The sequence below is a fragment of the Plectropomus leopardus genome, chromosome 12 (assembly GCF_026936395.1).
Source record: "Plectropomus leopardus strain MGB_pleo_1.0 chromosome 12, ASM2693639v1, whole genome shotgun sequence".
NCBI classification, from domain to species: Eukaryota; Metazoa; Chordata; class Actinopteri; order Perciformes; family Serranidae; genus Plectropomus; species Plectropomus leopardus.
In genome coordinates this window covers 2,191,550-2,218,514 of record NC_142187.1, presented here as the reverse complement: position 1 = coordinate 2,218,514, position 26,965 = coordinate 2,191,550, and the positions used below count along the sequence as shown (strand labels likewise).

Here is a 26,965-nt window from a genome sequence, read left to right as displayed (position 1 = left end):
TATATCTACACATGGAACAGGTTCTATTCTGTGCAGATAGCCATGTTGCACTGCCATGTTTCTACAGTAGCCCAGAGCAGACAAACCAAACACTGGCTCTTTATAGTAACATTTATATTTTCAAGATGATGGAGATTGAACCCCTCCGCGATGAGCAGTGTCAGGAAAACACTGATTTGGAACATAAAACTGCTGTAGTCAGTGTTTTTGCCAAATTCAATCACCGGGTCCGTTTCTTTTGAAGAGGAAGAGGCCTCTGTGGATAACTTGGCTCCAGCTAAAAACCTCAACATCAGTCTCAGAAAAAAGGCTAGCACAGATAGCAGGCACTTTGCAGGAAACCCTTCTGCAAACGAGCAAAAAAAAAATAGAGGAAACTCTTATTTGTAAGATGAAAATGCTTTATTCAGCATTTTTACTGGTTTAGATCACCTTGTTTTGGAGAAGAAGAGACCTCTGTGGATACATGAGCTCCCAATGAAAACCCCCTGAATGTCTGTATCTTTAAGTTATCAGAGGACAAAGGTGAGCACATGCTAGCAGATGCTAGGCCAGCCTTCTGTCTATGACACAGCAAGCAGCTTAGATAAAACAGGGAAATTTTAAAGTGAACTGCTGTATTTAGTGTCTGTATACGTTTTAAATCATGGAATCCTTTTGCTATGGAGAGTGAACAATTCAGCTCCTGGTTAAAACTTCAAACAATGAACAATTTATTTTTCTTTGAGATCATTTTTAGGGCATTTTGCCTTTATTGATAGGACAGCTTTTATCAGGAAGGGTGGTAGAGAGAGGGGGATGACAGACAGGAATTCTAACCAGGAGAAGTTTTAGCTGGTTGCAATCTGCAATACTCATCGCTAGACACTTCTAAATCTCCCTAAAACTTACACACTGTTCCTTTAAGACAGTGCAGCTGCCCATCATTTGAACAGTATACTACCTGGATATCTATAGAGATGGAGCCATAATCATATGTGTTTGTTGAGGAGGAGTATCCCATGTGTTGTACTTTTTTGAATGGTTATTCACCAGAGACAACAGCAGCAGCACCGCCTGCTGTCAGAGTTCAGTGCTCACGGACAGATCACTGTCATAGAGCTGCTACTGTGCTAGTATCAGCACATTTGATTTAAATGATATTTAACAGCCTTAACTGATCCTTTGCATGTGTGTTTTTAGGCACTAAGCCAGACCACAATAAGACAGGGGGGCAGAAGGGCCTGAAGATTGTCCAGGACCCAAAATACCGTCGTTATGGCAACACAGTGGACATGGACTCTGCTCTGGAGACATTTGTACCTCACAGGTCTGACTCAGAAACTTCTAGCTAAAGCTGTTATCGCTCAACTTTGTGTTTCTTGTATGAAGTGACAGTTTTAGTGGATCTTTGAGTTCTTTTGCTGAAAAATTAACTCTGGTTAGACAAGAAAATCACATGAGACTTAGATTTTATTGCCCCTGAAAGGAGATTCTTTTTCCCAGCACTTAACATGGTCAGACGGCAGTAAGTACAACAGCACACAATACAACATCATATAAACTGTACAATAACACACATTAACAATATGGACAAACACCACAGCAGCAACACGCATGAGTGCATACTAAGACCTGATCAACAAGGCCTATTATTTAAGGCAGCTACAGCCGCATGGATCTGGCTCTTTTCCCAGCACAAACATTATTTTCAAAGTTTTTGAGAGGTTGTCTTTTTTTTTTTCAGCCCATTAAAATTGAAACCAACATGGTTGGTTCATTGCCAATCACTGCCATGCATTGAAATAAAAGAAACATACATGTTGACAGGAATCTGCACAATACATGATCATCCTCAAATTATTCTGATATTAAAAATGGCAACTTTAAAGTAGACTGCAGGGTTATATATACACCTCCAATTAGTACTCCTGACCCGCCAGGCCCTTTTTATACAATGTCTGTGTACAGTTATGTACATTTGGTAAACATATACTGAATGTTTGCAGCACTTTGCAGAATGAAGAGCAGTGGTTTAAGTTTTTGTTTCATGATTTTCTCTCTGTAGCTCCTCCCCACAGCACATCGAGGAGTGCTGTGGCTGGCTGAGACAGAAACTGAACGAGCTGAATGAAGAGCAGCACCACATCATTCACCAGCATCAGGAGCAGGTAGGAAGAACATAACAACATAACATAACAACAGGGCTAGTGCTGACTGCACCAATAAAAATAATTACATAGAATAATTGCAGTTATCAGAATGTAGTCCTGTTGACTCGGCCATGTTGGAGCACAGTGTGTGAGGAACCTGTTGGTTTGACTCTCAGCGGAGTCACAGAGATGATATGACTGATATAGATGGAAACACCTCATGTCAACAATATGTAAAACATGTATCAAAATAGTTCCCTGTCAACATCAGGATATGTAGTATAGTCATGTATTCTGAATAGTATTTGTATAGTACTTGGCTCCCAAAATACACAATGCATCCTGTGCATCAGTCAGTGTTCATTATTTTCCTCCTGCTTTCTTCAAGGCTGCCACCTGCGTTGTGGGAAATGTAGTGTACGAGCGTCTGGCAGACCACGGCCCCAAACTCGGTCTTGTTAGCAAGAAAAACCCTCTGGTTACCAGGTGAGAAGTTTTAAGATGTGGCTTTAAGGAGAGAGGGGAAGATATGGGATCAATGTAATACATGAAGGGAGAAGAGAGGTGGAGGGAAGACTGATTTAACATGCTTTTTAGGTCAGGTTACTACTTGAGAGGCCAGATGGGGGAAATCTCTACCATTAGTCTTGTAGTGCATTGCATTGGAGCATGTGGATACTACAGAGAGCTATTACATGGACTACTGTACAATGCTGAAATTGTAGTAAGTGGGAATTGAGATTCATATCAGATTATTTAGTGTTTATTCATGGATCACCATTAGAAGCACACAAATGTATCTATACTTTCTGGGGTCCTTTACATTGTGCATGTGAAAACATGCCAGTGCACTCAATCAAACTGAACCAGTTTCAAACAATGTAGACGCATTAGTCACCTGGACACAAAAACATTGGAAATAGCTCTAAATAACCCTTGATTTGTAACCCTACTTGACATACAGAAAGTCACACTCTGACCCTTCAGCATGGTAGTGAATGCTTTGTTTTCTCTCTTGAGGTATAAGGATGTGACATTTTTTACAGCTGTATCTGTCCTGTTTTATTGGCTTGCAATCACATGAGGATAATACAGACACATAACTGTTGAAGCTACATTTCATACAGATTACACAGATATGAGCTTCATCGCAACACCAGGTGTAAAGAGACTCTAAGTGTTGGTAGATCTCAGTGTTTTCATCTGTCTGTCTTAGGTATTTCACCTTTCCATATCAGGACATGACTCTGGAGCAGGAGCTGCAGCTGCTAGACCAGCCAGACAAGACGTGCCACTTCCTGGCTCACAATGGCTGGGTGATGGGCGACGACCCTCTGCGCAACTTTGCTGAGCCAGGTTAGAAAACAGAAGACTATCTGGTCCAGAAACTATAATAAAGGAATAAAAAAATACACACAAACACACTGTAACTGGTTCCTCCCTCTGTCCATCAAAGAGAATACGCATTACCTTTTACGTGGGATGAAACATGTTTAAGGTTTATGGTGTGTCCATTTATATAGAACTGAGAATCTTAATTTAGTACAAGCTGTTGTGAGGTTTAGCATTGAACAGACTGATGTGAAGAAATCGTGATTCCTTGTGTCAGTATTGCTCTGTGTCTGTGCTACCTGCAGGCTCCAACGTGTACGTGCGTCGGGAGCTGGTATGCTGGGGCGACAGTGTCAAACTGCGCTATGGCAACGGGCCTGAGGACTGCCCGTACCTGTGGGCTCACATGAAGAAATACACTGAGATCACAGCCAGATATTTCCATGGAGTCAGACTGGACAACTGCCACTCGACACCTTTACATGTAGCTGAGGTATTGTCATATATTATCACATTACATAATTCAGTTAAGCAGATGTCACTGATTTACCAGAAAAATGTGTTCCTTGCAAACTGTAATGCAATTAATATCACCTTAGAATTATCAATAATAATTGTTGACACTGCATCAGAAAGGGTTTTTTTTAGGTGTCCTGCATATGTTTGTGTAAACATTACAGCCAGTTCATAATCCAATCTAATTTTGAATTTAGAACCTGGAGTTCTTTGATAGAAGCATGAATATTATGATAAGCAATCACATGATAGGGGGAATTTTGACTTTGCTAAAGCAGAGCATACATTGCATTGTCATTCTTGTTTTCCAAAATTTGAGGTTTGAAAGAGAGGCTAAATCCATAGCAGCAAACAGTGGTTAATGTTGCAGAGGTCAGACAACCAGCAATCAAACTGGATACATCTGCCACATTTGAGTTAACAAAGCCTTTACAGAAATGAGTGGCTGAAATGTTGAGGAATCAAGGCCCACCTGCATGATGAGAAGCCTGAGTACAGTTGTTAGCATCCATGCAATGAAAAAAATAACCTTAGTTCTGTGCAACTCCTCCACAAAGTACAGCCTCTAAAATGAATTGATTCAAAACTGTAGACTGTATATTAAGTTGGACGAAGTTGGATGCGAGTTCCTGCCCATACACCCGTCGACCAACCGCATGTAGCACTATTAACGACAAGCATAACGATTGTTACACTCGAGATCGTTTGGCCTCACTTTTGGAGAGCTGTCATTTCGTCCATCTTTATAAACAGTCTATGGTCAACACAAACACAACCACTATTTCAACAAAAATGGAACATTTTGGGTTCTATTGTAGGCCTTTTGTACTACAATGTATTAAATCATGCAGGGCTTTCAGTACAGTTGTGTTACTGTGTGATGCAACACCAGCAGACTCCACCTCGTAGTGTCAGGTCACTACAGAAACCAATTGAGAAACTTGGCCCAGAATATTTGTGACTACTTTTAGTCATAAAAACTACAATAAAGTCACATTTTGCCTACTTGAAGTACCATGTAGCCTGAGAATGAGCTAACTGACATTTACAAAGCCTAAAAACAAAACAACAGTCACTACGGCCACATTCTGATGACATACCTACAGCAGAAAGTATATTCCGCAGATTTACCTAACTACACTGACTGACAGATATGTTCAGACCACAGGTGAATTTAGGCAAAAATAGAGAGAGGACACTGGCTGGTGAAGTATCTATATCAGTCATATTTATTGCATTTTTAATTAAATTCATGTTGCAGGTTGGAGTTTTAATAAAATTAGTTTAAAAATTAAATAGTAAAGGTGGGAAAAGAAAATGTAATTTTATTGCAGACTGGTTTTATGTCACCAAATGTCACTAAAAAAGTGACCTTGTTAACAGCAGACCTGTGTTTCTCTCCCTTGTCTGTGATACTGTTGTGTTGTGTTGTCTAGGCAATGTTAGATGCAGCCAGAGCAGTCAGACCCAATCTGTATGTGATAGCTGAGCTGTTTACAGGCAGCGAGCTCATTGACAATGTGTTTGTTAACCGGCTGGGAATTAGCAGCCTTATACGAGGTACAGCTCTTATGCACGAACTAACTTTGTGTTTTGTCTCCTTCTTCTATTCTCACTGCATACCCAAACATATTTGTGTTTCTTTACTCTAACTCTGTGTTCATGGACTGAATGACTGCATGCTGTGGTCACTCGGCCTGTTATCACTAACTGATAACATAACTCTCCTCCTCCTGCTTCTGTCCTTTCTATCTTTTTCCCAACCTCTTCTTTCTTCCTCTCTCTGAATCATGACCTCTTGCACTGTCTGCACTGGTTTTGCTGTGTTGCCTTGCTGTGGTCAACCAGTTCATGCTCGACGTGGCCAGAACAATTTGTCCTAACCTGTATGTGGTGGCTGAACTATTCACCGGCAGTGAGGAGCTGGATAATATCTTCGTAACCAGGCTAGGCATCTCATCGCTCATACGAGGTACATTAATCTACGTGTTTAAAATGCACTTACCTACATACACCCACGTACATGTAAGATAAGCATAAGTTAAATTAAAAAACAGTCCTGAGTTTACAGCACATAAGAACCTATAAAATGTGAGTGGATTTTGTGCGAGTGTGAGGGTGAGCACAGTCCATGTCCGAGGTGTGTGTGTGTGTGTGTGTGTGTGTGTGTGTGTGTGTGTGTGTGTGTGTGTGTGTGTGTGTGTGTGTGTGTAAAGTGGTGTCATCTGCTCCTACATTACTGCTTATTCAGTTGTGATATGGCGTGAGGAACGAAACAGTAGGTATGTAGTGTATTCATCAATACTGATGAAGTGATGGTGTGGGATACTGAGGTAGGTATATTTTTGTTGCTTGTACATATTGTTTACTGCTACATACAGTACATACAGATCGGTGACAAATAAAAAAAAAACAACACATTTACTGCTGTTGAACTGCAGGCCTCCAGAGCAGCTTCATTGCTTCTTTTCAGAGATTATCTAATTGTGTTGTACTGCACTGGAGAGATAAACAACATTCTTTCCTAAGACTGGTGGTGACTGTGAAGGCTTTAGCATACGATTCACATCATATCAATACTCACCAACCACACAGTGAACCCTCGTTCCCCATAGAGAAGCACCCAAGTTTGTTATGTTTTGACACTCATTGACACTCACATTTTTTTCTTTTAATTTGTCATGCGTGTGCATATTTAAACACATTTCTGCCCATCCATCTATCTGCAGATATATGATGTCAGAAATGTATCTGAATTCAGCATATAGAAACTATTCAGAAAATAGGGAATAGCTTAGTCCATACATTAGTGAACAGGCATTCCACATCAACTAAATATAAGCTTGTGTGTTCCATGAACTCTCAAAGGCAAAGCACCTGCATTACCAGATTGGAATGTGGCCCAGTATTGATCTACAGCGTGCTTGAATTTGTGAACTCCTGTACAGTACTATAGCTGTATGGATTGTGTTGTTATAACTGCCCTCCCATGTCTCATTAACTTTTCCTCACCCCTCACCCTGTCCATAGAGGCCATGTCAGCTGGTGACAGCCATGAAGAAGGTCGACTGGTCTATCGTTACGGAGGCGAGCCAGTTGGAGCTTTTGTTCAGCCCAGTCTCCGCCCACTGATGCCCTCCATTGCCCATGCGATGTTTCTTGATGTAACCCATGACAACGAGTGTCCCATACAGGTGGGTCTCGGTCAGAGTCAGGCAGGATGGAGTGGAATGACTGAAGATGCTGATAACCACTTTCTTTAGTATGCAATGTCTTTTTTTTTATCTTTCTGTTTCTGTTCCCCATAGAATGTTAGGGTTGTGAAATTTCTCTACATTCTCATCTAAGTTCTCATGATTCCTGCAATTTATAAAATTCTCATTTAATAGTAGTCTTCCTTCTGTTGCTGCTTCCTCTATGTTTAGCTGGTCAAAGAAATATAAAGTAAGACATTATGTAATAGATAAAACTTTTAGAAAAATCAAAGATCACTGTGGTCAGATGTGACGGATTCTGTCCTGGTGTCAGGTGTGTACAGTAACTGCTGTGTGTTTGCCTCTCTCGGTTACACAGCTGCGGTCAGCACTGGACTCCCTCCCCAGCTCTGCTATGGTCTCCATGGCCTGCTGTGCCACCGGTTCCACCAGAGGGTACGATGAATTAGTGCCCCATCAGGTTAGTCATAAACAACATAAACAAACACACAAACTATCACCACTCACTCACTATTTTGGCTCAACAATACTTTTTAGTGTGTAACCATGATTATGACCTTTTGGGGTTTTAAAGAAACAAGTTCTCCAATTTTGGCTTATTTATTGCAAATTCATGAATGTGGTTAATGTTTTTTTGTTCGTTTGTTTTTTGCTCTAAAGTTGTGAATTATGTATCTATGTATATATCTGAAAAGCCTTATATAGAGCTAGTGTCACATCTTTGCTTACTGTTTTTGGACAGGTTTAGATTTTCACACTATAACTATCATTTTAGCCTAATTCTGTTTTATAAAACAAACAAGTAAAAAAACATGTTTTCTTTGAATTGGAAGTTCTATTAACTTAACCCCCAAAACACTGGGCCTCGTTTTCCAATATTTTCCTTAGTTTTTTCTTCTTTTTTTAATTTTTATCTTTGAAAGCTTTTTTAGCCTTTACTGGACAGGATGGACAGGACAGCTAAGTGTGAAAGGGGAAGAGAGAGAGGATGACATGCAGCAAAGGGCCGAGGGTGGAATCAAACCCACAGCCGCTGCGGCAGTGACATTGCCTATTTTACATGGGGCACCTTCTCTACCAGGTTGTCTAACAACTCCAGCATTGATCGCATTTGTTTTCTTATATGATGAATCCCACTGTCATCACAGGTTAACAGCGCGTGCCAGTTGATCCTAATTAGCACAGGTAAACACCCATAAATCTCCATAAAAAGGGCATGAGACTGCAGGGACTGACGATGAAAAAGAGTTGAACTAGCTCACCTGGTAGTGCCGACATTCCTTGCACAAAGGCCGTGTCCAGCTTGTGGCCCTTTGCTGCATGTCTTCCCCTCTCTTCCCCTTTCACATTATAGCTGCTAAGAAGATAAAGAAAAGTTGAGACAAACGAAAGTCTCCAGAGGACTGAACACTGGACTTAAAAAAAAATCCTGCTCTTAAGTGAAGGTACTTCTGCAGAAAGTGAACGCCAATGGAGTCCTCGTAGTGTCAGGAAATAAAATCACACAAAAAGATTCATGAGATGCTTAAATTGCATGTTAATCAACCCACCCAATCTGCTAACCACAAACATTATGCAGTGCAATAGCACAGTTGTCTCCTTAACTGGCAAGATGCAATGTTGTGCCGTCACAAATTACCACCCTTTAAAAACATAATTTCAAATAAGTCTGCACCGACTTTGAAAGAGAGACTGAATAAGTAAGAGATATATATATAAAGAGAAGAAACCACTGAAAAGTTTTCACAGACTTCTGTTTGTGATGCTGTCTGCTGTTTACCTGTTTCCCTGCTTGCCTGTGATGTTGCACACACACACCACCAAAACAACACACACACACACCACACATAAGCTGACAGAAAGGCAGACTCGCGTGCTCCAGTGTTGTGTTCACTGGCAGTGGGAATGAAGCCAGTTGCCCATATTTAGCGGGTTTACCCCTGTTTGAAAAACCTGCGTGCACGTGCAAATTTTGGTGGGAAAAAGGCTCTTTTGTGTGCGTGGATTCTGTTCTTACCTCAGAAAACAAACCCCAAATAAGAGAACATTGGTGAATGTCAGAATCTTTGTAAAAACATTTTAGGATGTTCAAGAGCAAATGTCCTCTATGAAAGGTTTGTGAATGAGGCCCACTGATTCCCCAACAATAATTGTGCTATAGGAGCTGATGTAATTTATCAGCTACAAACAGTACAGAGCATTTACTGGATATAACACACACCTGCTCAGCCTGCTAAAACTGGAACAGATAGAGTAACATTAATTGACTAAAAGACAGTCTTTAAAGTGCTTGGTTTGTTTGTGTGTGTAGATCTCTGTGGTGAAGGAGGAGCGTTTTTACCCCAAGTGGAACCCCTCAGCTTCCCCCTCCTCTGGTAGTGAGGTTGGACTCCAGTCTGGCATCATAGCTGGAAAACTGGCCCTCAACAAGCTGCATCAGGAACTGGCTGCCCAGGGATTCATACAGGTACAACGTTCAACTCTTAAAGCAGTTTCAGCCCACTCTGCAATCTGTTTAAGGTTTTTAAGGCATGAAGCAGTATGACTGGAAAGTTTTGATATCTCCACGTTTGACGCTGAATGTAAATTGTTGCTGTGTTCCTGCACTAACTTTCTTGGAGAACACTTATAAGTGATCAATGTGTCCAAGTTTAATCTCTGTTGTGTTTCTCCCCAGGTGTATGTAGACCAGGTTGATGCAGATATTGTTGCGATTACTCGACACTGTCCCAGCACACACCAGTCTGTGGTGGCAGTGTGCAGGACAGCCTTCTGGAACCCCAAAACCCACCAGTATGACCCCAAGGTCCCACCCATGTTCATACCTGGTATGACCTTATCATCATCACCTTTATAACTTCAACATGTATTTCTAAATACTTTTGTTGCATGATCTTTGTCGCCTTCATGTGTGTATTTTTACTTTATTCCAATATATCTGTTCTTTACCGCTTGCATGGTTTTGTGAAAGAGTTTGTAAATGAGGTGTCAAACAAATCTTCCCAGTGCTGATAATATCTCTCTCTGTTTTTGTTTCTTAAGGGAAGATAGAGGAAGTAGTCCTGGAGGCAAGGACAGTGGAAAGGGCTGCTGGGAGTTATAAGAAGGATGACCACTACATCAATGGCATGCCAGAATACACTGTGGAAATAAAGGAGCATATTTCGGTAAATATTGCTGTGATCATTTTTGGGATCATGGTAAATCTGTGTATTATACATATATATGTGGTTATGTGTGTGTGTGTGTGTGTGTGTGTGTGTGTGTGTGTGTGTGTGTGTGTGTGTGTAGAAATATAGAATTACAGAAATATACAAATATGGCCCAAACAATAGCAAGAAATCCACCCCCGATCATTTCCTTGTCATAACTTGTCACCAAGTTGCTCATTATGTCTTCTTCCGTGAATTTGAATGACATTAAATTAATTTTCTCAGGTTTCAGAGGTTTAAATGCTTGTGAAAAACGTATGAATGCAGCACAAGAAAACTGATGTGGATCCACGTATGAAAGGGTTAAATGATTTTAATGTGAAGCTGCAGCTGCAGGAAATATTTGGTTTGCATTAGAAATAACATGCTACAGCACTACACAGATACTGAAAATATCTTCTCTTTTAAAATGTCCACTGTAATCATGAAGTGTTGTCACAAATTTATTAACTTGTAGGAAAATGCCACCTGGCATCCCTAATATATATTTTATTTTATTTTTGTATATGTTTAGTTACAGGAGAGTACGGTGGTGAAGCAAGCTGGAGTGACATCCAAAGGTCGATCAGAGTTTGTGCAGGAAATCACCTTTCAGAAATTGACACCTGGCAGCGTCATCGCCTTCAGGTAAACACCTCAGCAGCAAAATGACAATACAGATTCTGCGTCACCACTGAAGAAACATTGCATTCCTTATATAGTGTTCATCTTATCAATTGTTTACTTACACCAGTTTCTATGACTCTCTTCTCACAGGGTCAGTTTGGACCCCAAGGCCCAGAAAGTAGCAGGGGTGCTGAGGTTTTATCTGTCGCAGTTCAGCCCAAAGTACAGGAAAGGCAGTGTAGCAGATGATAAACCACCAGAAGCTCTGCAGAAACCCCTGGCACAGTGAGTATACGAGTACACAGCCCCTCGTGAGACATGACCTGTGTTCTGTTTGTCATAAGGATAAAGTAAAGGTTACACCCACCTTTACTCGGTTCATCTTTTACTTGAAGAACAGACTGTAGCATCCAATAAAGGCTCAGAAACACCAAACTGACATCAGAGAACAAGTGGTGATGAAAGCCCCCTGCTGTGTTGCCTCACTTCAGCGTGTCTCAGCCAAAAAGTTACAAATGAACACACCAAACAACAGTCAAGCAGCATGTCAATTATGCCCCTGCGAGGAAACACCCCTCCATACCAGCAGATGGCGGTCGTCTGTAATCGTCATCCAGAAAGGGAACCCGGAAGACCATCTTGACGGTAGTTAGCCAGTGAGCACATGAACAATACAATCCAATGTTGACAGAGCAAAACATATTTACCAGCAACACAAACCATCAGGAAACACTTCTGCTGAAGAGCTCAATGTATAAAGAAAAACTTTTTGACCTTGTATAACAAGTTTCAACCTCACTTCCTCTTGACTTTAGCTCTTAATTTGCTTGCCTCACGTCTGTTTCTCTTCTCGTATGCTGAGCTCAATGGTCAATCAGAGTGATTTCATTCACTGATTGGTTCTGCCGTCGCTAATACTAAATCAGTATGCTGAACCAGTGGAAATAAAGCCAACTAGCACCAACAAGAATCAACAGTGTGGGACACACCGCAAGGACAAGGGACACAGGCGTTCACTGACAGCCCAACATTTCAGTCAGTTCAATTTTATTTATAAACCCTATTATCACAAAACACAGTTTGCCTCAAAGGGCTTTACAGAATACGACATCCCTGTCCTTAGACCCTTACATCGCCTTAGGAAAAACTCCCCCAAAAAACTCCTGTAAAAGGGGGAAAAAAATGGAAGAAACCTCAGGAAGAGCGGCTGAGGAGGGATCCCTCTTCCAGGATGGACAGACGTGTTATAGATATAATTTACAGACGGCTGACCATCTTCTTGGTGTGTCAGGGCCTTTAGAATTAAATGAATGATTATAGATGAGTCTCAGACGGTTTCACAACTTTAAAGGGGACTTTGTGGAGGTCAAGATGTTGCAAAGGACTACAGCACATGTGAAACAAATAGTACAAAGCCTTAAATGTATTCAGAGGGAGGCCAGCAAAATTTGATGGATGTCCTCAAGTGATGTCACCAGGGTCAACTTCAGTTGGGTCTGAAGAACAGAACTTAGAGAAGTAAAAGAGTCTGAAGGGGCAGAGTCAGTAAAAGTAAACTTAACAGACCACTGCTCATCTCTGCTCCAGGCTTAAGACTCCAGGATACATTTTTTTTATAGTAATACCCTTTATTTGACCGGCAGTAAAGACTCATTGAGATTAAAAATCTCTTCTTTAAGAGGGTCAAGGCCAAGTGAGGCAGCAGCACAAATAACAAGATTGCAGATATTAAACATATAACAATTTAAAATGAAAACAGCAGTGTTTTCCAGTCCCCTTTTCCACAACACAAACACCCCACTAACACACAGTAACATCTGGCTTTTTTATGTAATGGCAAAGGTGACAGTCTGCTTTCACACCCAGGTCAAACCCACTCTGCAGTAGTCACAGGTATTTATCGCTTCTGGCTCTGATTGGCAGTGATTGAGACACAACACCCGGGGGAACACGCTAATTTTAGCCTCTTGACCGCCGAGGTGCAATTGAGTACCACCAAAAAATACTGTCCGTCTCCGCTTAAGCAGCGCTCAAACATTGATCCAAATTAATCTGCACCGACTTTGAAAGAGAGACTGAAAAAGTAAGAGGTATTAAAAAGAACTAACCACCTTAACATTTTCGCTGGCATCCATGCTGCGTTCTACGGCTTACCAATAACCTGTTTTGTGGCCTGTCAGTAAATGCGACACACGAAAACACTCACACAGACACACACACACACACACAGAAAGGCGTACTTTTTACTGCAAAGCTGTGTACACAGCTCTGCGCTACTGGCAATGGGAAAGCAGTCTATAGTCTATTTTTACCGGGTTTACCTGTGTTCAAAAAACACATGCTAATTTTGTTGGAAAAATTTTATTAAATGCCCTTTTCTCCAGTTCAGCACAGACTGGGACATTTGGTAGGAGTAAGTCATGATAGTAAAGACAATAACTTCCCATCACTTTTTTGTAGCATGTAGATCCATACTTAAGAAGGAAGCAGTCCACAACACCCTTAGTAAGAATAGCTGCTATACTTGTGTAACACACCCCAATCTTTGACCAAATTGTCTGCCATTGAATTACATAATGGTAGTTACCAGGTTTTGGTTAGGAGAAAGAATAAATGAAACTATATGATATCTCTGGTTTGGTGCTGCTGCCTTGATATGGATCCCTCTTTTAATGACACTGTGATGTAAATGTGTATTCAGAGAAACAAAACAAGACATCTTGTGCATTTCCATCTGAGGGAATGTGTTGCTACAAAGAAAACTGGAGGCCTGAGTGAACATACAGAAAATAAAGACATGATACAGAATATATATGATGCTGTCAGACTGTGTGGAATACAAACAATGATATGAAAAAGCAGCACCTGTGAACAGTATCTAATTTGCTAAAGCATGAAGTGTGTATTTTAAAGCTGTGTGTGTTTTACAGGCTGATATCTAAGCTGACATTAGCAGACCTGAACATCCTGCTGTTCCGCTGCGACTCAGAAGAACAAGAAGATGGTGGAGGCTGTTACAGTATTCCAGGATGGGAGAGCCTCAAATATGCTGGATTACAGGGTAGATGCACAGCAGTTACACAGTTTACATATACAGTGTACTGAAACAAGGATAGAGAGTTGCAACATTCTGACAAAATACCTTACTCTAAGGGCTCACTTCAATAAATGCTCTACATTTGTATCACTCTGTGCACAAAATGCGCTTTTCAAAATCAGGCTTTAAAAATGTTATACATTCATATGATTTTCTACTCTCACTGAGTTAATTTTTTAACCAACACCGGTTCTAATCATTAATCACAAATTTAACCCTTTAAATGCCAAGTTTTTGTCATGATGCCTCAATGTTTTGAGATGAAAACAAAAACACAAAAAATCTACTATTTTTAATAAACTATATGCAGTAACTGTTATTACATTTAGCGATTTATAGTTTTATATTTATATGTATGGATCATGTGATTTATTGACCATAGGTGACACTGTTAAAGTGAAAAAATGTTTAACAAATGTTAATGAAAAAAAAAAACTTAATGCAAAGTAGATTTTTTTTATCTACAGCAACACTGTTTACTAGATAGATAGATAGTAGATATTAGCAGCAACACTGCTTGTGACAGTGCACCTAGTGGAAAAAGCATGTATTTTCTCCATATGCCAAATATGGTAAAAATTATACCATCAGGTGGAAAGTAGTAAAAATGACAAATTCCAAGTCAAAAGACTAGAATGACATCCAGAAATCATACAGTGCATGTTTTTATGCTTTGATGGCTGTGGGATTAAAAATGTCAGTTTGATTGGGTTTCAATGGTGATTGATTTTTATTTTTTTTTTACCTTAACAGTCTGAATGTAACAGTTTAGTTTCCAAAGTGTATTTTAGAATTATTGTAGGAGCTGAGCTGGAAATTCCAAGATTAAACAAAAATGCACAATGTTGCAAAAAAACACAGCCAAAATTATCAAAAGAATGAAAAGCACGTAACTGCATCAAACAGTCCCTAAGGGTTAAGGTAATAATAATTTTTACACTAATTGGCCTGAAATACACACCAGTTGAATTGTGACCGCAGCTCTTGGCAGGTTCTTTTGTTTTCACACTGATATCTGACCCTGCTATTTCTCACATTAAGATGACAGAAGTGTAAGAGTACCTGTTGTGTGTGTGTGTGTGCGCGCGCGTGCGTGTGTGTGTGTGTGTGTGTGTGTGTGTGTGTGTGTGTGTGTGTGTGTGTGTGTGTGTGTGTGTGTGTCTCTGCAGGTCTGATGTCAGTGCTGGCTGATATCCGTCCCAACAATGACCTGGGCCACCCTGTGTGTGCTAACCTCAGACAAGGAGACTGGCTGATGGACTTTGTCTCAAACAGACTGATACACAGAGAGGGACCGCTGGCACAGGTGATGCTTTAACAACCTTAAAGGGACATTACAATACCAGTTTTGTTTCTGTCTTTCCTTATGCTGTTTCTTACTACTTTTGCCCGCTCCTTAAACATTTGGGTGGTAAAGTCTTCATCAAAATAGGTCCTGCAATCATTCACCAGAATGCCCTTCATTGTCCAGGTAGCTTGAAGCACTTGTTGGTCATTGTGCGCGGTGTGCCGCTCAGGTGCATGGTGTGTTCTTTCAAAGTGGATTTCACCGTTAACATCCAATTTCTCTCATATTAGATTTTCCACAAACTCAGTCATGTTATTCCCCTCACTTTTCTCAGGCACTGAATAAATTCTGAGAGTCTTCCTGCAGGCATGGCCTTCCATATCCTGCCATTTTGCTTCAAACTGTTTCTGTAGATGCAGGATAAGGACTTGGGTCATACCAATTTCATGGTCCTCATTTTACGCAGTTTTTAATTCTGCCACATTCATTCTTATTTTCTGTTTTCCAAATGCCTTCTCTTAATTAATTTCTTTGTTTCTTAGGTGTTCCAAAATTCCCGGCAGTTTTATCGCCACTTTATCCACCAGCAGATTCTATCCCCTTAAGAGATAAAATTGGTTGTTCCTAATTACAATTTCCTACTATTAGTTCATATTTTACTACTATTAGTTCCATTAAGGTCAGTAGAGTGGTTGTTGGACTATTGTGACCAAATGAGCAGCAAGGAATGAATTCCTGTAGTGAGTGATGACTGTAACATTGTGCAGGTGGGTCAGTGGTTGGGAGCCATGTTTAACTACCTGAAACACATCCCACGCTACCTCATCCCCTGTTACTTTGACGCCATCATGGTGTCGACCTACACTACAGCCCTGGACGCAACTCACAAACTCATGTCCAGGTAGGACTCATGATGCAAACAACATTATTGAGATCTGAAACTCAAATCTAAGATAACTTTTAAGGTCTGATTTGTTGCAGTTTAGTGACATATTGAGCGAGCACATGTCCTGTCTTTGATTTCTCATGTCCTTGTCTAAACAGCTTCGTCCAGAACGGCTCCAGCTTTGTCCGTTACCTGGCGCTGGGCTCAGTTCAGATGTGTGGTGTGGGACGCTTCCCAGCCCTCCCTCCCCTTTCTTCAAAAATAGAGGACGTTCCCTATCGCATCAGTCCAATCACAGGCCAGAAGGAGCAGTGCTGTGTCTCACTGGCTGCAGGTAACCTAGCAACAGATGCTTAAAAGTGTCTCTGAGGATCAATTTAGGAATAAAAAACTAAAAAATGCTGAAAAGGTAAATCCAGATTTGTTGCATTGACATTATTAACGCATTATTTCCTGTTTTTTTAATAAAGGGGGGTGTGGGATGAAGATTTATAATACACATATAGAGTAGGTGGACAGTCATTGAACCGATGTGCTACCTGATATTCTTCAGGTCTTCCTCATTTCTCCTCTGGGATATTCCGGTGCTGGGGCAGAGACACTTTCATCGCTCTCAGAGGACTGATGCTGCTCACGGGCAGACACACCGAGGCTCGGTATGAAATGAGCTGTTTCTGATGAGACATTTTGCGTTAAGGTTGTTGTGATATTCTGGCTTATAAAAGTACCTTTTTGTGTCTTCTTTAAAAGCTGCGTCAGTGACCTGCCCTGAAGTAACTAACCATTCTGTCTCATGGTCTCCATAGTAACATCATCATGGCCTTTGCGGGAACGCTGCGTCATGGTTTGATCCCCAACCTGCTGGGAGAGGGTCGCTGTGCCAGATACAACTGCCGCGATGCTGTGTGGTGGTGGCTGCAGTGCATCCAGGTATGAGGACATACAGAAAGTCATTGCCTGAATCCAGAACTTTAAATCCGCCAATTTTTCCGAGTTGACAGATTCGTCTGATATTGTGACAGAAGCTGATACTTGGTTTAAAAAAAAAAAAAAAGAAACTCTAATGTGCATAGCAGGGGACTAATGATTAGCCAATCAGCGCCACAGGCCACTAATGCTGTTGTCAAGCTGGTGTCAAGTAGTGCACTGAAACCAATGATGATTAACCCTTTGGGACTGTTTGCCGCATTTTACAAGCTTTTCATTCCTAATTTCTTGATAATTTTGGCTGTGTTCATGCATATGGCATACATTTTTGGCAAGATTGTGTATTTTTGTTTAATCTTGGAATCTCCAGCTCAGCTCCTACATTAAGTCTTAAACACACTGTGGAACTACATTGTTACATTCTGACTGTTAAGGTCAAAAAATGCTCCATTGAAACCCATTCAAACTGATTTTTTTAGCCCACAGCTATCAAAGCATAAAAACATGACTTGTATTATTTATGGGTGTCATTCTGGGCTTTTGCCTTGGAATTTGTCATTTTCCTCCTGATGGAGGTGGGTTCATTGCAAAACATAGTGGCATCATGACAAAAACACATATTTCATATTTATGACTAGGACTGATGCTGGTTAAAAAATAAACTCAATGAAAGTAGAAAATCATATTAATGTATAATATTTTTTAAAGCTTCATTTGGAAAAGTGCATTTTGTGCTAGGAGTGTTTGTAATATTAAAGCAGGCTTTAAAATCCCTGCAGCAGATATAACTAGCTTCCATGGCTACCAAATATACTTGTGTCAGTAAAGAAAATGAGGCCAGTGAGTAACTTGATGATTGATTATATGTTAATTCATTGATCACGTAACAAATAACTTGAGAGAGGCTTAAATTATGAAATTTGTGAAAGAAAGGTTTGCTCACAGGTATTTATGGTGAGTGAACAGCTTGCACAAGCCAGCTTCATCCCTCAGAAAGACAGTTGTGTCATTATTTTGTAAAAGTTGGCAGATGTGAGCTAAATACCAACAATGAAGTAAAACAAGTTTGGTTTAAGTTTTCTTCTTTACCCCGTTTTAAATGATTATCCTAATTAGAGTTATCAATTACAAGTTAATTTACTCCTCTGTAAAGTTATTTATTATTGTATCTAGTGAAAATGTATCTAAATGTTCATTAACCTAATTAAAAATTAAATAAGCAAGGTGAGTCATGTAGTTTTACAAAGATGAATGAGGTACTTCAGTACTTCCTTATACTATACTTACACGTATATGTGCTTTTGTTTAGGACTATGCTACCCACGTTCCTCAGGGGTATGAAATCCTTCGCTGCCCTGTCACACGCATGTACCCTACTGATGACTGTGAACCACGCTCACCTGGAGAGGTGGTATGTACACACACACACACACACACACACACACACACACACACACACACACACATGTTAATCAAACGAATATTTGAATCAAATCAAAGATGATCTTTTGGACCATGACACACTGCTGTAGATTAAACTACCCAAAGGAGCTCAAATGAGCACAACCTTAAAATTCTACAGCAGGAAGATTCATCTCGAAATATCAGATAAAAGAGGGGACAGCATGGAGCAGTTTACTGCAGAACACTGACTTTCACTTTAACTTAAATTCTTTTATCTTCCTGTCAGACAGGTTCTAATTTAATGTCAGAATTATTACTTGTGAGCAAGTGTTAAACACAGTGTGCGTTTAGCAGTGTTTTGGTCTTTACTCAAATAATAAAAAAAAGAAAACGTTATGAATAACACATTACTTGTTACTTTTAAAAAGGGTAATGCGTTACTTAATTACTTATATTACATATAAAGGGTAATTCGTCACACTATGTCTTACGTTAGTTTTGCGTTACTCTGCAACATCACCTGAGATGCACCGTTACGTGATAGTAAGTTAATAATATAAATGTTAGGGCTGCCTCCACCTGACCGGGTGTAACTTAACCTGTATCAATGGATGACAATTTCTGGGGGGGGTCAAGTACCCCACCGAGTTCTACCACCGACAGTATATTATCGTGTGTGTGTGTGTGTGTGTGTGTGTGTGTGTGTGTGTGTGTGTGTAGGAGCAGCCCCTGTATGATGTGATCCAGGAGGCTCTGCAGCGCCACCTGGAGGGAATTTCTTTCAGAGAGAGGAACGCTGGGTCCAAGATAGACATGAACATGAGAGATGAAGGTAGGACACACAGAGTGTGTGTGTGTTGTTCCTTCTCTGGTTCTACATAGAACCCAGTGTTAAATGTGTTTACGGCAGCAACTTTCCAAACTCTCCTTTAGTTCCAGCCTCAGTGTTTGTGAGCTCTTCCTCTCCTTCCCAGGGTTCAATGTGGCTGTGAAGGTGGATCCAGCCACAGGCTTTGTGTCTGGAGGAAACCGCTTTAACTGCGGCACCTGGATGGACAAAATGGGAGAGAGTGAGAGAGCCAGGAACAAAGGCATGCCTGCTACTCCCAGGTAACCCACAAACTCAACTCCTGACTGCACTTTGTGTCCGCTTTTGATCCTGTATTGGGTTTTTGATCAATCCATCATCAATGTTCAGATTTGCTGTTTCACATCATCACAACGATGCATGTTTTTTCGAGTGTTCTCTGATGTTTTACAAAGTAATTAATGGAAGTGACTGTTTTGTGTGTAGAGATGGAGCCGCAGTAGAGATCGTTGGTCTCAGTAAGTCAACTGTCCGCTGGGTTGTGGAGCTCCACTCCCAAGGACTGTTCCCTTATGATGGAGCCAAAGTACACAGAAATGGTATGACACACACACTGACAGACAAAGTGTCTGTATTGCCAGATAAAGAAATGTCTCCGGCATCTGTAAACACTTATGTTTGTGTTCCAGGTAAAGAGGTGTTTATCTCGTACTCCCAGTGGAACCAGCAGCTCCAGCAGTCCTTTGAGGCAGGTTTCTGGGTGTCCGGTGACCCAAATGACCCTAATGAGAAGCGCTTTGATCTGGTGCACAAAAAAGGCATCTACAAGGACAGCTATGGAGCGTCCAGCCCCTGGTGTGACTACCAGCTCAGACCCAACTTCACCATCGCCATGGTGGTGGTAAGAGGACAGAGACGATCGTCTGAGTCATGTGTAAGTGTGTGTGACTGTTCTTTTGGTTGACGTGTGTGTGTGTGTGTGTGTGTGTTTGTGTGTTTGTGTGTGTGTGTGTGTGTGTGTGTGTGTGTGTGTGTTTACAGGCTCCAGAGCTGTTCACTGTGGAGAGAGCCTGGAAGGCTCTGGAGATGGCTGAGAAGTATCTACTGGGACCACTGGGAATGAAGACTCTTGACCCAGAGTAATATAGATCTAAATACACTCCCAGTACACACACATATTTGTTTAAACATGTAGTGGATCTACTGTTTTATTCCTGACTGTAAGTGTAATCACGTCTAAGTGCTTTAAAGAAGCTTTATGACCAGTTTAGCCGCAGCAGTTGGAGGATTATATATTCACTCTCATACTGACACTGTGTCTGTGTTGTCCCAGTGACATGGTGTACTGTGGTGTCTATGACAACGCTCTGGACAATGACAACTACAACCTGGCAAAAGGCTTCAACTACCACCAAGGACCAGTGAGTGTGACACTCCCTGAATAGTAGAATAAGAAAGATGCTCGTGGCTATAGAGCTGCAGGGTCACGTGGCCTCTGGAAGAGTTTGTCTAACACACGTGGAAGTTACGCAAAAGTGAGAGCAGTGCTGTCACAGCACGTAAACGTTCCTAAAGCGGCTGTTTTTCAGGGCAGGATGGCTTTGCAGTTTGACTTTACATTCATCTAATTCTTGTGAAAGTGATATCTTAAGGACACCCCAAGGGAATTTCTGACACAAATATTCACTTGGACTGATGAGCTGATTTGAATTTGGTGATCAAAGGTCAAGGTCACTGTGACCTTATATCCATCTCATTTTCATGAACACAATATCTGAATAAGGCCTAAGAATGTCCAGTTTGACTCAAGAATGAACTGATTGGAATTTGGTGATCAAAGGTCATGCAACATGTTTTTGGCCATAACTAAAGAACTCTTAAGTAACACCTTGTAGGCCAAATACACACTTAAAAACAATGCCTGGAATAAGAGAAGCTCCAAACTCTGGATTTCTTGTTAGTAGGCTATGATATGCATGGATTGTGGTCGCTTAGCAACTAAAGGCACAACCTGCCTCTGCAGTTGGCACACAGTAGACACAAAAGGATCACCAGCACAGGACCTGGATTTTTCCAGGTGGCGAATATTGAGGTATTCAATAAGTCATCTTAGTGTCAGCTCTGATCCACAACCGGCCAGGCTACATTTTTTAAAGCTACAGCGCAAAGCCAGATGTTCAATCATTCCACGCTCCATATTTTTTGTATAACATGTTGGTAATGTCATCTTTGTCACGGCTGATTTCTAACAATATATTTAAAACAATATTATTTTGCTCTCAGACTTAATGTCTGAAGAAGTTTCCCTCAAATTTTTATCAAGTTGTGACTGAAATGGTGATGCAGCATCATTTAAATAATTTTATCTTTCTACTGCACATAACTAACTCTCTTTTTTGCATGCGTGTGTGTAGGAGTGGCTATGGCCGGTAGGCTACTTCCTGCGTGCTAAACTCTACTTTGCCAAGAAGATGGGAGAAAAGAGCTACACGAAGACGGTCACCCTGGTGAAAAACGTCCTGTCTCGACATTATACCCATCTGGAGAGGTTTGTGTCTGTGTGTGTCTGTGTTTGTTCATACATCTAGTATCTCTTTGGTTCACAGGATACACCCACGTCAAATGGCATGTTAGCACTGTGATGCGCCATGTTCAAGTTTCATTTCCAAAATGTCACTGTTACAATGGGTCCTTTGAGTAACATGTTTGAATATGCCTCAGCCCCTGTACACCTTTTATTAATTTATTCTCAAACATCATGGTGACAAAATGAGTATTTTCTGTTTTAAACTGAAGAATCAAAAAGAGAATGAAAAACAGCTTCTGATCCATCAGGAATATTTACTTCAATGAATGTCTTAGTGCACGTTCCTACATGTAACAGCATGGAGCAAACTAACTGATGTGTTGTGTGTAATGACTCATGTTGTGTATTTTTCCCTCTCAGGTCTCCATGGAAGGGGCTGCCAGAGCTGACCAATGAGAACGGCCAGTACTGCCCATTCAGCTGTGAGACCCAGGCCTGGTCTCTGGCCACGGTGTTGGAGACCCTCTATGACCTCTAATGCCCCGCTGATGTCACGCAGTCTGACCTCCTGAAGCAGAGGTTTGACTGAAGAAGCAGAAGAAAGAAGGTCACTTTCTGACACAGAGTTTACTTTGAGTAGAAACACACAGATGCACACACACTGCCCACACTGAGCCCACAGTCCAAATGTCCAAACATCTGATTGGATGTTGAAAAACTACTAGATATATAAGCAGATATGAGGTGGGATTAACCGCACCACAGTTTTCCTCCTCTGTCAGGTCACAGTGTGTCCATCTGAACTGTGAGACTCCTCCTCAAACATCTGCTGGCTCTGATTGGAAATAACCAGGAGCTCACAGCTCTGCAGAACACTGCCTCCTGTGTGTTTGTACCCTCAGTCTGTAAACCACCAGCTCTCCAAGCAGACCTCTGACATCATTTCCTATCATCAGAGTGGGCTGTTGCTGCAGTCAAGACTTTAGCAACAACTTAACAGCTCACAGAAACACCATATTTTATGTCACATGGTTGTTTCTGCACCTGCAAAATGACCTCTTGTACATCAGTTACTCTCCTGTATTACTTTGAATTCATGAGGAAAACTTTGTCTCACGATGAATGTTCCTGTTTTTGGATCAAAGTAAATAGAGTCCACCTTTAACACCAGCAAACTAAATCAAAACATCTATTTACAAACTCTCCTACAATTTGTGTGGTATAATCCAAGTCTCATTTCTCCAGCCGTATGCTCGGCACTTCCCAAATATGTGTTCTCACTGAAATATTAAAATATAAAACACCCTGCGTGTGCCTGAGCATGTACTATGTGTGTGCATAGACTCCACTTGAGCACAGTTCAAATGCAGGTGTGGTGCGTGCCGAGGCTCTCAGCCATGCTTGTGCATACGAGTTAGAAATGATTTTAGCAAAAATGCATGTGTTTGGGAAGCACTCAGCATATGACTGGATAAATCAGATTTGGGTTACACTGCACGAGTAATGTGAGAGATTATTGAAGTCTTTTTCAACATGACACAGGGTGAGTAATTGACATAAAACTGGTCATTTTGCGGGTGAAGTATTCCTGTAATCTTATTGACTGATAACTCATTTTAGGTGATGTAGAAACCTTATTTTTAGACTCTTTCCCCTGTGACAGACCATATCCTGAATACTACCAGACTGAGCCGTGATTTAAAACTTGTAGCATTTCCCGAGCTGATCTGGTGTCAGTGTTCTTCAGTGTTTACTGCTAATGAGCTGGCGACATATTTCTAAAATATTTAGATTAAAAAAGAAGAAACCTTGTTTTAAGGTAAAGATCTTTTCTTAAAAGCAAACAAACTATTTGGTTGGGAATATACACGTTTGTTTCTGTATTGTATCGGTAGTCACATGACCTGACAACTCCTTTGATTCAACCTCTGCATTCACCAGTCTGACTTTATATTGTGTGTTAGAAGGAATTATAAAATTTACCAGTGAAAGAAAAACCAGAGCCAACAATCAGTCAGACCACAAAGTGAACTTGATAGATTTCATCATGAGATGGTTGTCATATTCAACCTTCAAAAAATAACAATACACATTCTCTAATATTTGAAATGAATGACCAGACCTTTGCTGCTGATATGTTCTCAATAGGCAAAGCAGCTTTATTTGTAAAGAACATTTCATACAGGGCAATTCAAAGTGCTTTACACAGCAATAAAATAAATAATAATAATAATAAAAAAAACAATAAAGGATACAGATTTACAATAAAAGAGTTAAGTGATAAGATATAAAATATCAAAAGTGCACATAAGAGATAAAAGATAAAAAGGTTATTTTAAAATCAAGTTTTAAATATGTTTGTAGTCATTACCGGGTGGAGTCAGCAGTGTAACAGTGGAATGTTTTTAGCTCAGTGCTATCTCAGTCATTACACACTGAAGAACTTTGACCGTCTGTTGCTGCCTGAACAAGAGCAAAAACACACTCAGCATTAAAACGGCCTTTTATTGTGAACTCAAATAACCAGTCACTGTGTGCATTCACACCTTCGGTCCTACCTCCTGCCTGTCCAAACAAGTGACCTGAGCTCACTGTAAGGTGACCCCCTACAAGCTGTAGCACCTGTGATGAACCAGTTCTCCCAGTATTATATATCGACACTTTTAAGTCCCTTTTCTGTAAAACATACTGTACTGAAGCCTCCACCGGATGCCTTTACTCACAGATAATGGTCTTCCAGCTGTTCCATATTTCACCAGATGTTCCCCACGAGCCTTATGATGAAGTTGATATCATGTGTGTGTGCTAATGTCCAGTTTTGTGCATGAACATTGTTTAGTGTTGCTGTAGTGTGTAACCATGTTGTAGAGCTCTATTGGTGGCCTTCCACTGTCCTCCAGCTCCACATGTGACATGACACATCAGCGTCCCTCTCACAGAGGAGGAGACACATCAGGAGGAGGACGTGATGGCCTCACTCCTCCTGTGACATGATAAGAAAGCTGTGTGTGCTGCTGTTTGTCCAATGTCCCTGCTGTTGATTGTTGTGTCTTTAACCCTTGTGTTTGCAGATCCTCCTGACTCCATCACATCATCTAGTCTTTAGTCTCTACATGGACTAATTACACTCAGTGTGCTAGCTGCCTGTGTTTGGAAGAGTGCCACCTGATAGAAATAACATCCTAGTTCAGTATGTGAGATGTTGACACTTTGCCAACAACAGAAAGTATACTAACACAGACCACTGAAGCTGAGCTACTGTATCTCTGTTGAAAAGTAAAATCACGAGTCTAAAACCACAAATAAAACTAATCTGGATAAAGAGCAGATGTGTGTTGTTATTACCTCCACCAAGGAGTTGATGTTTTCAGTTGGGTTTACAGAAAAATTAAAGGCTTTGTTTTCATGAAACTTGGTAGAGACGAGTAGCACTGGCCAAGGAGTAGGATCTGAATCACAGAGCAGATAAACAGATTATTTTTCATTGTCAGTTAGGGTATTTGGCATTGATGGAACAAATGCCATCCATTAGGCTTGGGCGATATATAATAACTTGTACTTTTACTCTTTTACTCTTTCTACTAACTTTCACCTTTTTAAAAGAAAACACACAATAGAAACTCACAAAATGTTAAGAAAAGTAATATTCTCACAGTTATTTACCTTATTAAACAGAGAAATACAACAGTACACCTTTTTGTTAAAGATTACTTTTTGTGCTTTTTTTGCCTTTATGTGATAGGACAGCTATAGCTTGAAAGGGGGAGAGAGAGGGGATGACATGTAGGAAAGGCCCGAGTCAAACCTATGGCCATTGTGGCAGGGACAAAGCCTTTGCACTGGTGAGAAACTGGGCACCTCCCAGCTGTTCATTTTTTGAATTCAAGTTTCTCTCCAATTGTCTTATTAACTCATCATAATACACACTCCATTCAAACTGGACAAAAATAGAATAAAACTCACCCAAACTGTCTTGGTTACTCTTGCTAGTAATATAGATAGTAATTCCACTGTCCAAATAAATCCTTAATTTACCAAGTTAGATGTAAAAAACATGCTGTTATTCCTCACAGTCTCTCTGCCTGCTGGCCGCCAGCTGTTTACAGTCCTGTAACTTCTCCCTCCATCACTAGGTGTCACTGTGTCTTTCAGCTCAGCTGCCTGTTCCAGGAGGAGGAAGGAAGAGGAGCACCTTTGGGATTTGTAAATACCCTGGTACACCATAGTACAGCTCAAGCCTAACATACATGTGAAAATCTGGTAGATGGTTATGAAGTTCAGTAGTGACAAAACAGCCAGTTGTAGAGATGTCATGACTCCAAATAATAATCCACATCCTCTGGACTTCAACTTCATACAGAGAGCAGCTGTTACAGAGCAGTTTAGGAAATATATCCAGACATGTAAAGTGGATTTGCATATTATAAAAGACTGGAGGTCTTCAAAGAGTCCTTCTAGCAGAGGTGCCAGTTCACCTCTCAGGCACCGAGATCCCAAAGTGCTGCTGGGGAGCAGTAAGTTGTATTGTGTTAAAGTAAAATGAAAGTGCTACACTAAACTCTTTTTTAAAAATATTTTGTAACTTTGTTTGCAACTAGCAGTCCGAATGTATGTTGTGACTTTTTGACATACAATGATGTTTTTATAATTTTTTCAAACAACATAATATACTATGACATTTGGGGATTTTTTTAGCAACATACTATTCTGTGGCATCATTTTCTGGACCACAAACAACACTATGATATTTTTATTTTTATTATTTTTTGAAGTAAATACCATACTATGACTATTATTACTGACTATTATTATTACTATTATTACTATTATTCTGTGACATTTTCACAATGTTCTTTAACAGCAATCTGTGCTTTGACATCTTTATTATTTTTTGAATGACTTATGGTACTATGAGCATTTTTATGTGATTTTTCAAGACATACAATACTATGAGACTTTATGATTTTTGAGTGACATACTATACTATAACTTTTTCACAATTTATTGATAGACAT

General features: G+C 40.5%; 1 protein-coding gene across 3 annotated transcripts in view; it reads left to right on the top strand.

Annotated features, from left to right (window-relative positions):
• agla (amylo-alpha-1,6-glucosidase and 4-alpha-glucanotransferase a) overlaps positions 1-25,277 on the top strand; it is a 43,453-nt gene extending 18,176 nt beyond the window's left edge. For 2 of the 3 annotated variants that reach the window (XM_088085955.1, XM_042497468.2), the window contains 28 exons: positions 1,183-1,309; positions 2,048-2,150; positions 2,521-2,618; positions 3,349-3,488; positions 3,770-3,957; positions 5,417-5,540; positions 7,011-7,174; positions 7,554-7,655; positions 9,507-9,662; positions 9,873-10,023; positions 10,238-10,362; positions 10,922-11,034; positions 11,164-11,298; positions 13,944-14,074; positions 15,280-15,416; positions 16,166-16,299; positions 16,443-16,618; positions 16,838-16,940; positions 17,091-17,214; positions 18,521-18,622; positions 19,336-19,447; positions 19,590-19,725; positions 19,910-20,022; positions 20,113-20,324; positions 20,465-20,562; positions 20,757-20,844; positions 21,838-21,971; positions 22,371-25,277. In XM_088085955.1, coding sequence (XP_087942081.1) covers positions 1,183-1,309; positions 2,048-2,150; positions 2,521-2,618; positions 3,349-3,488; positions 3,770-3,957; positions 5,417-5,540; positions 7,011-7,174; positions 7,554-7,655; positions 9,507-9,662; positions 9,873-10,023; positions 10,238-10,362; positions 10,922-11,034; positions 11,164-11,298; positions 13,944-14,074; positions 15,280-15,416; positions 16,166-16,299; positions 16,443-16,618; positions 16,838-16,940; positions 17,091-17,214; positions 18,521-18,622; positions 19,336-19,447; positions 19,590-19,725; positions 19,910-20,022; positions 20,113-20,324; positions 20,465-20,562; positions 20,757-20,844; positions 21,838-21,971; positions 22,371-22,488 — 3,644 coding nt within the window. In that variant the 3' untranslated portion in view covers positions 22,489-25,277. Of the gene's footprint in view, positions 1-1,182; positions 1,310-2,047; positions 2,151-2,520; positions 2,619-3,348; positions 3,489-3,769; positions 3,958-5,416; positions 5,541-5,828; positions 5,953-7,010; positions 7,175-7,553; positions 7,656-9,506; positions 9,663-9,872; positions 10,024-10,237; positions 10,363-10,921; positions 11,035-11,163; positions 11,299-13,943; positions 14,075-15,279; positions 15,417-16,165; positions 16,300-16,442; positions 16,619-16,837; positions 16,941-17,090; positions 17,215-18,520; positions 18,623-19,335; positions 19,448-19,589; positions 19,726-19,909; positions 20,023-20,112; positions 20,325-20,464; positions 20,563-20,756; positions 20,845-21,837; positions 21,972-22,370 lie in introns of all 3 variants that reach the window. The other variant, XM_088085956.1, reaches the window with a different exon arrangement.
• Positions 25,278-26,965: the final 1,688 nt, after the last annotated feature.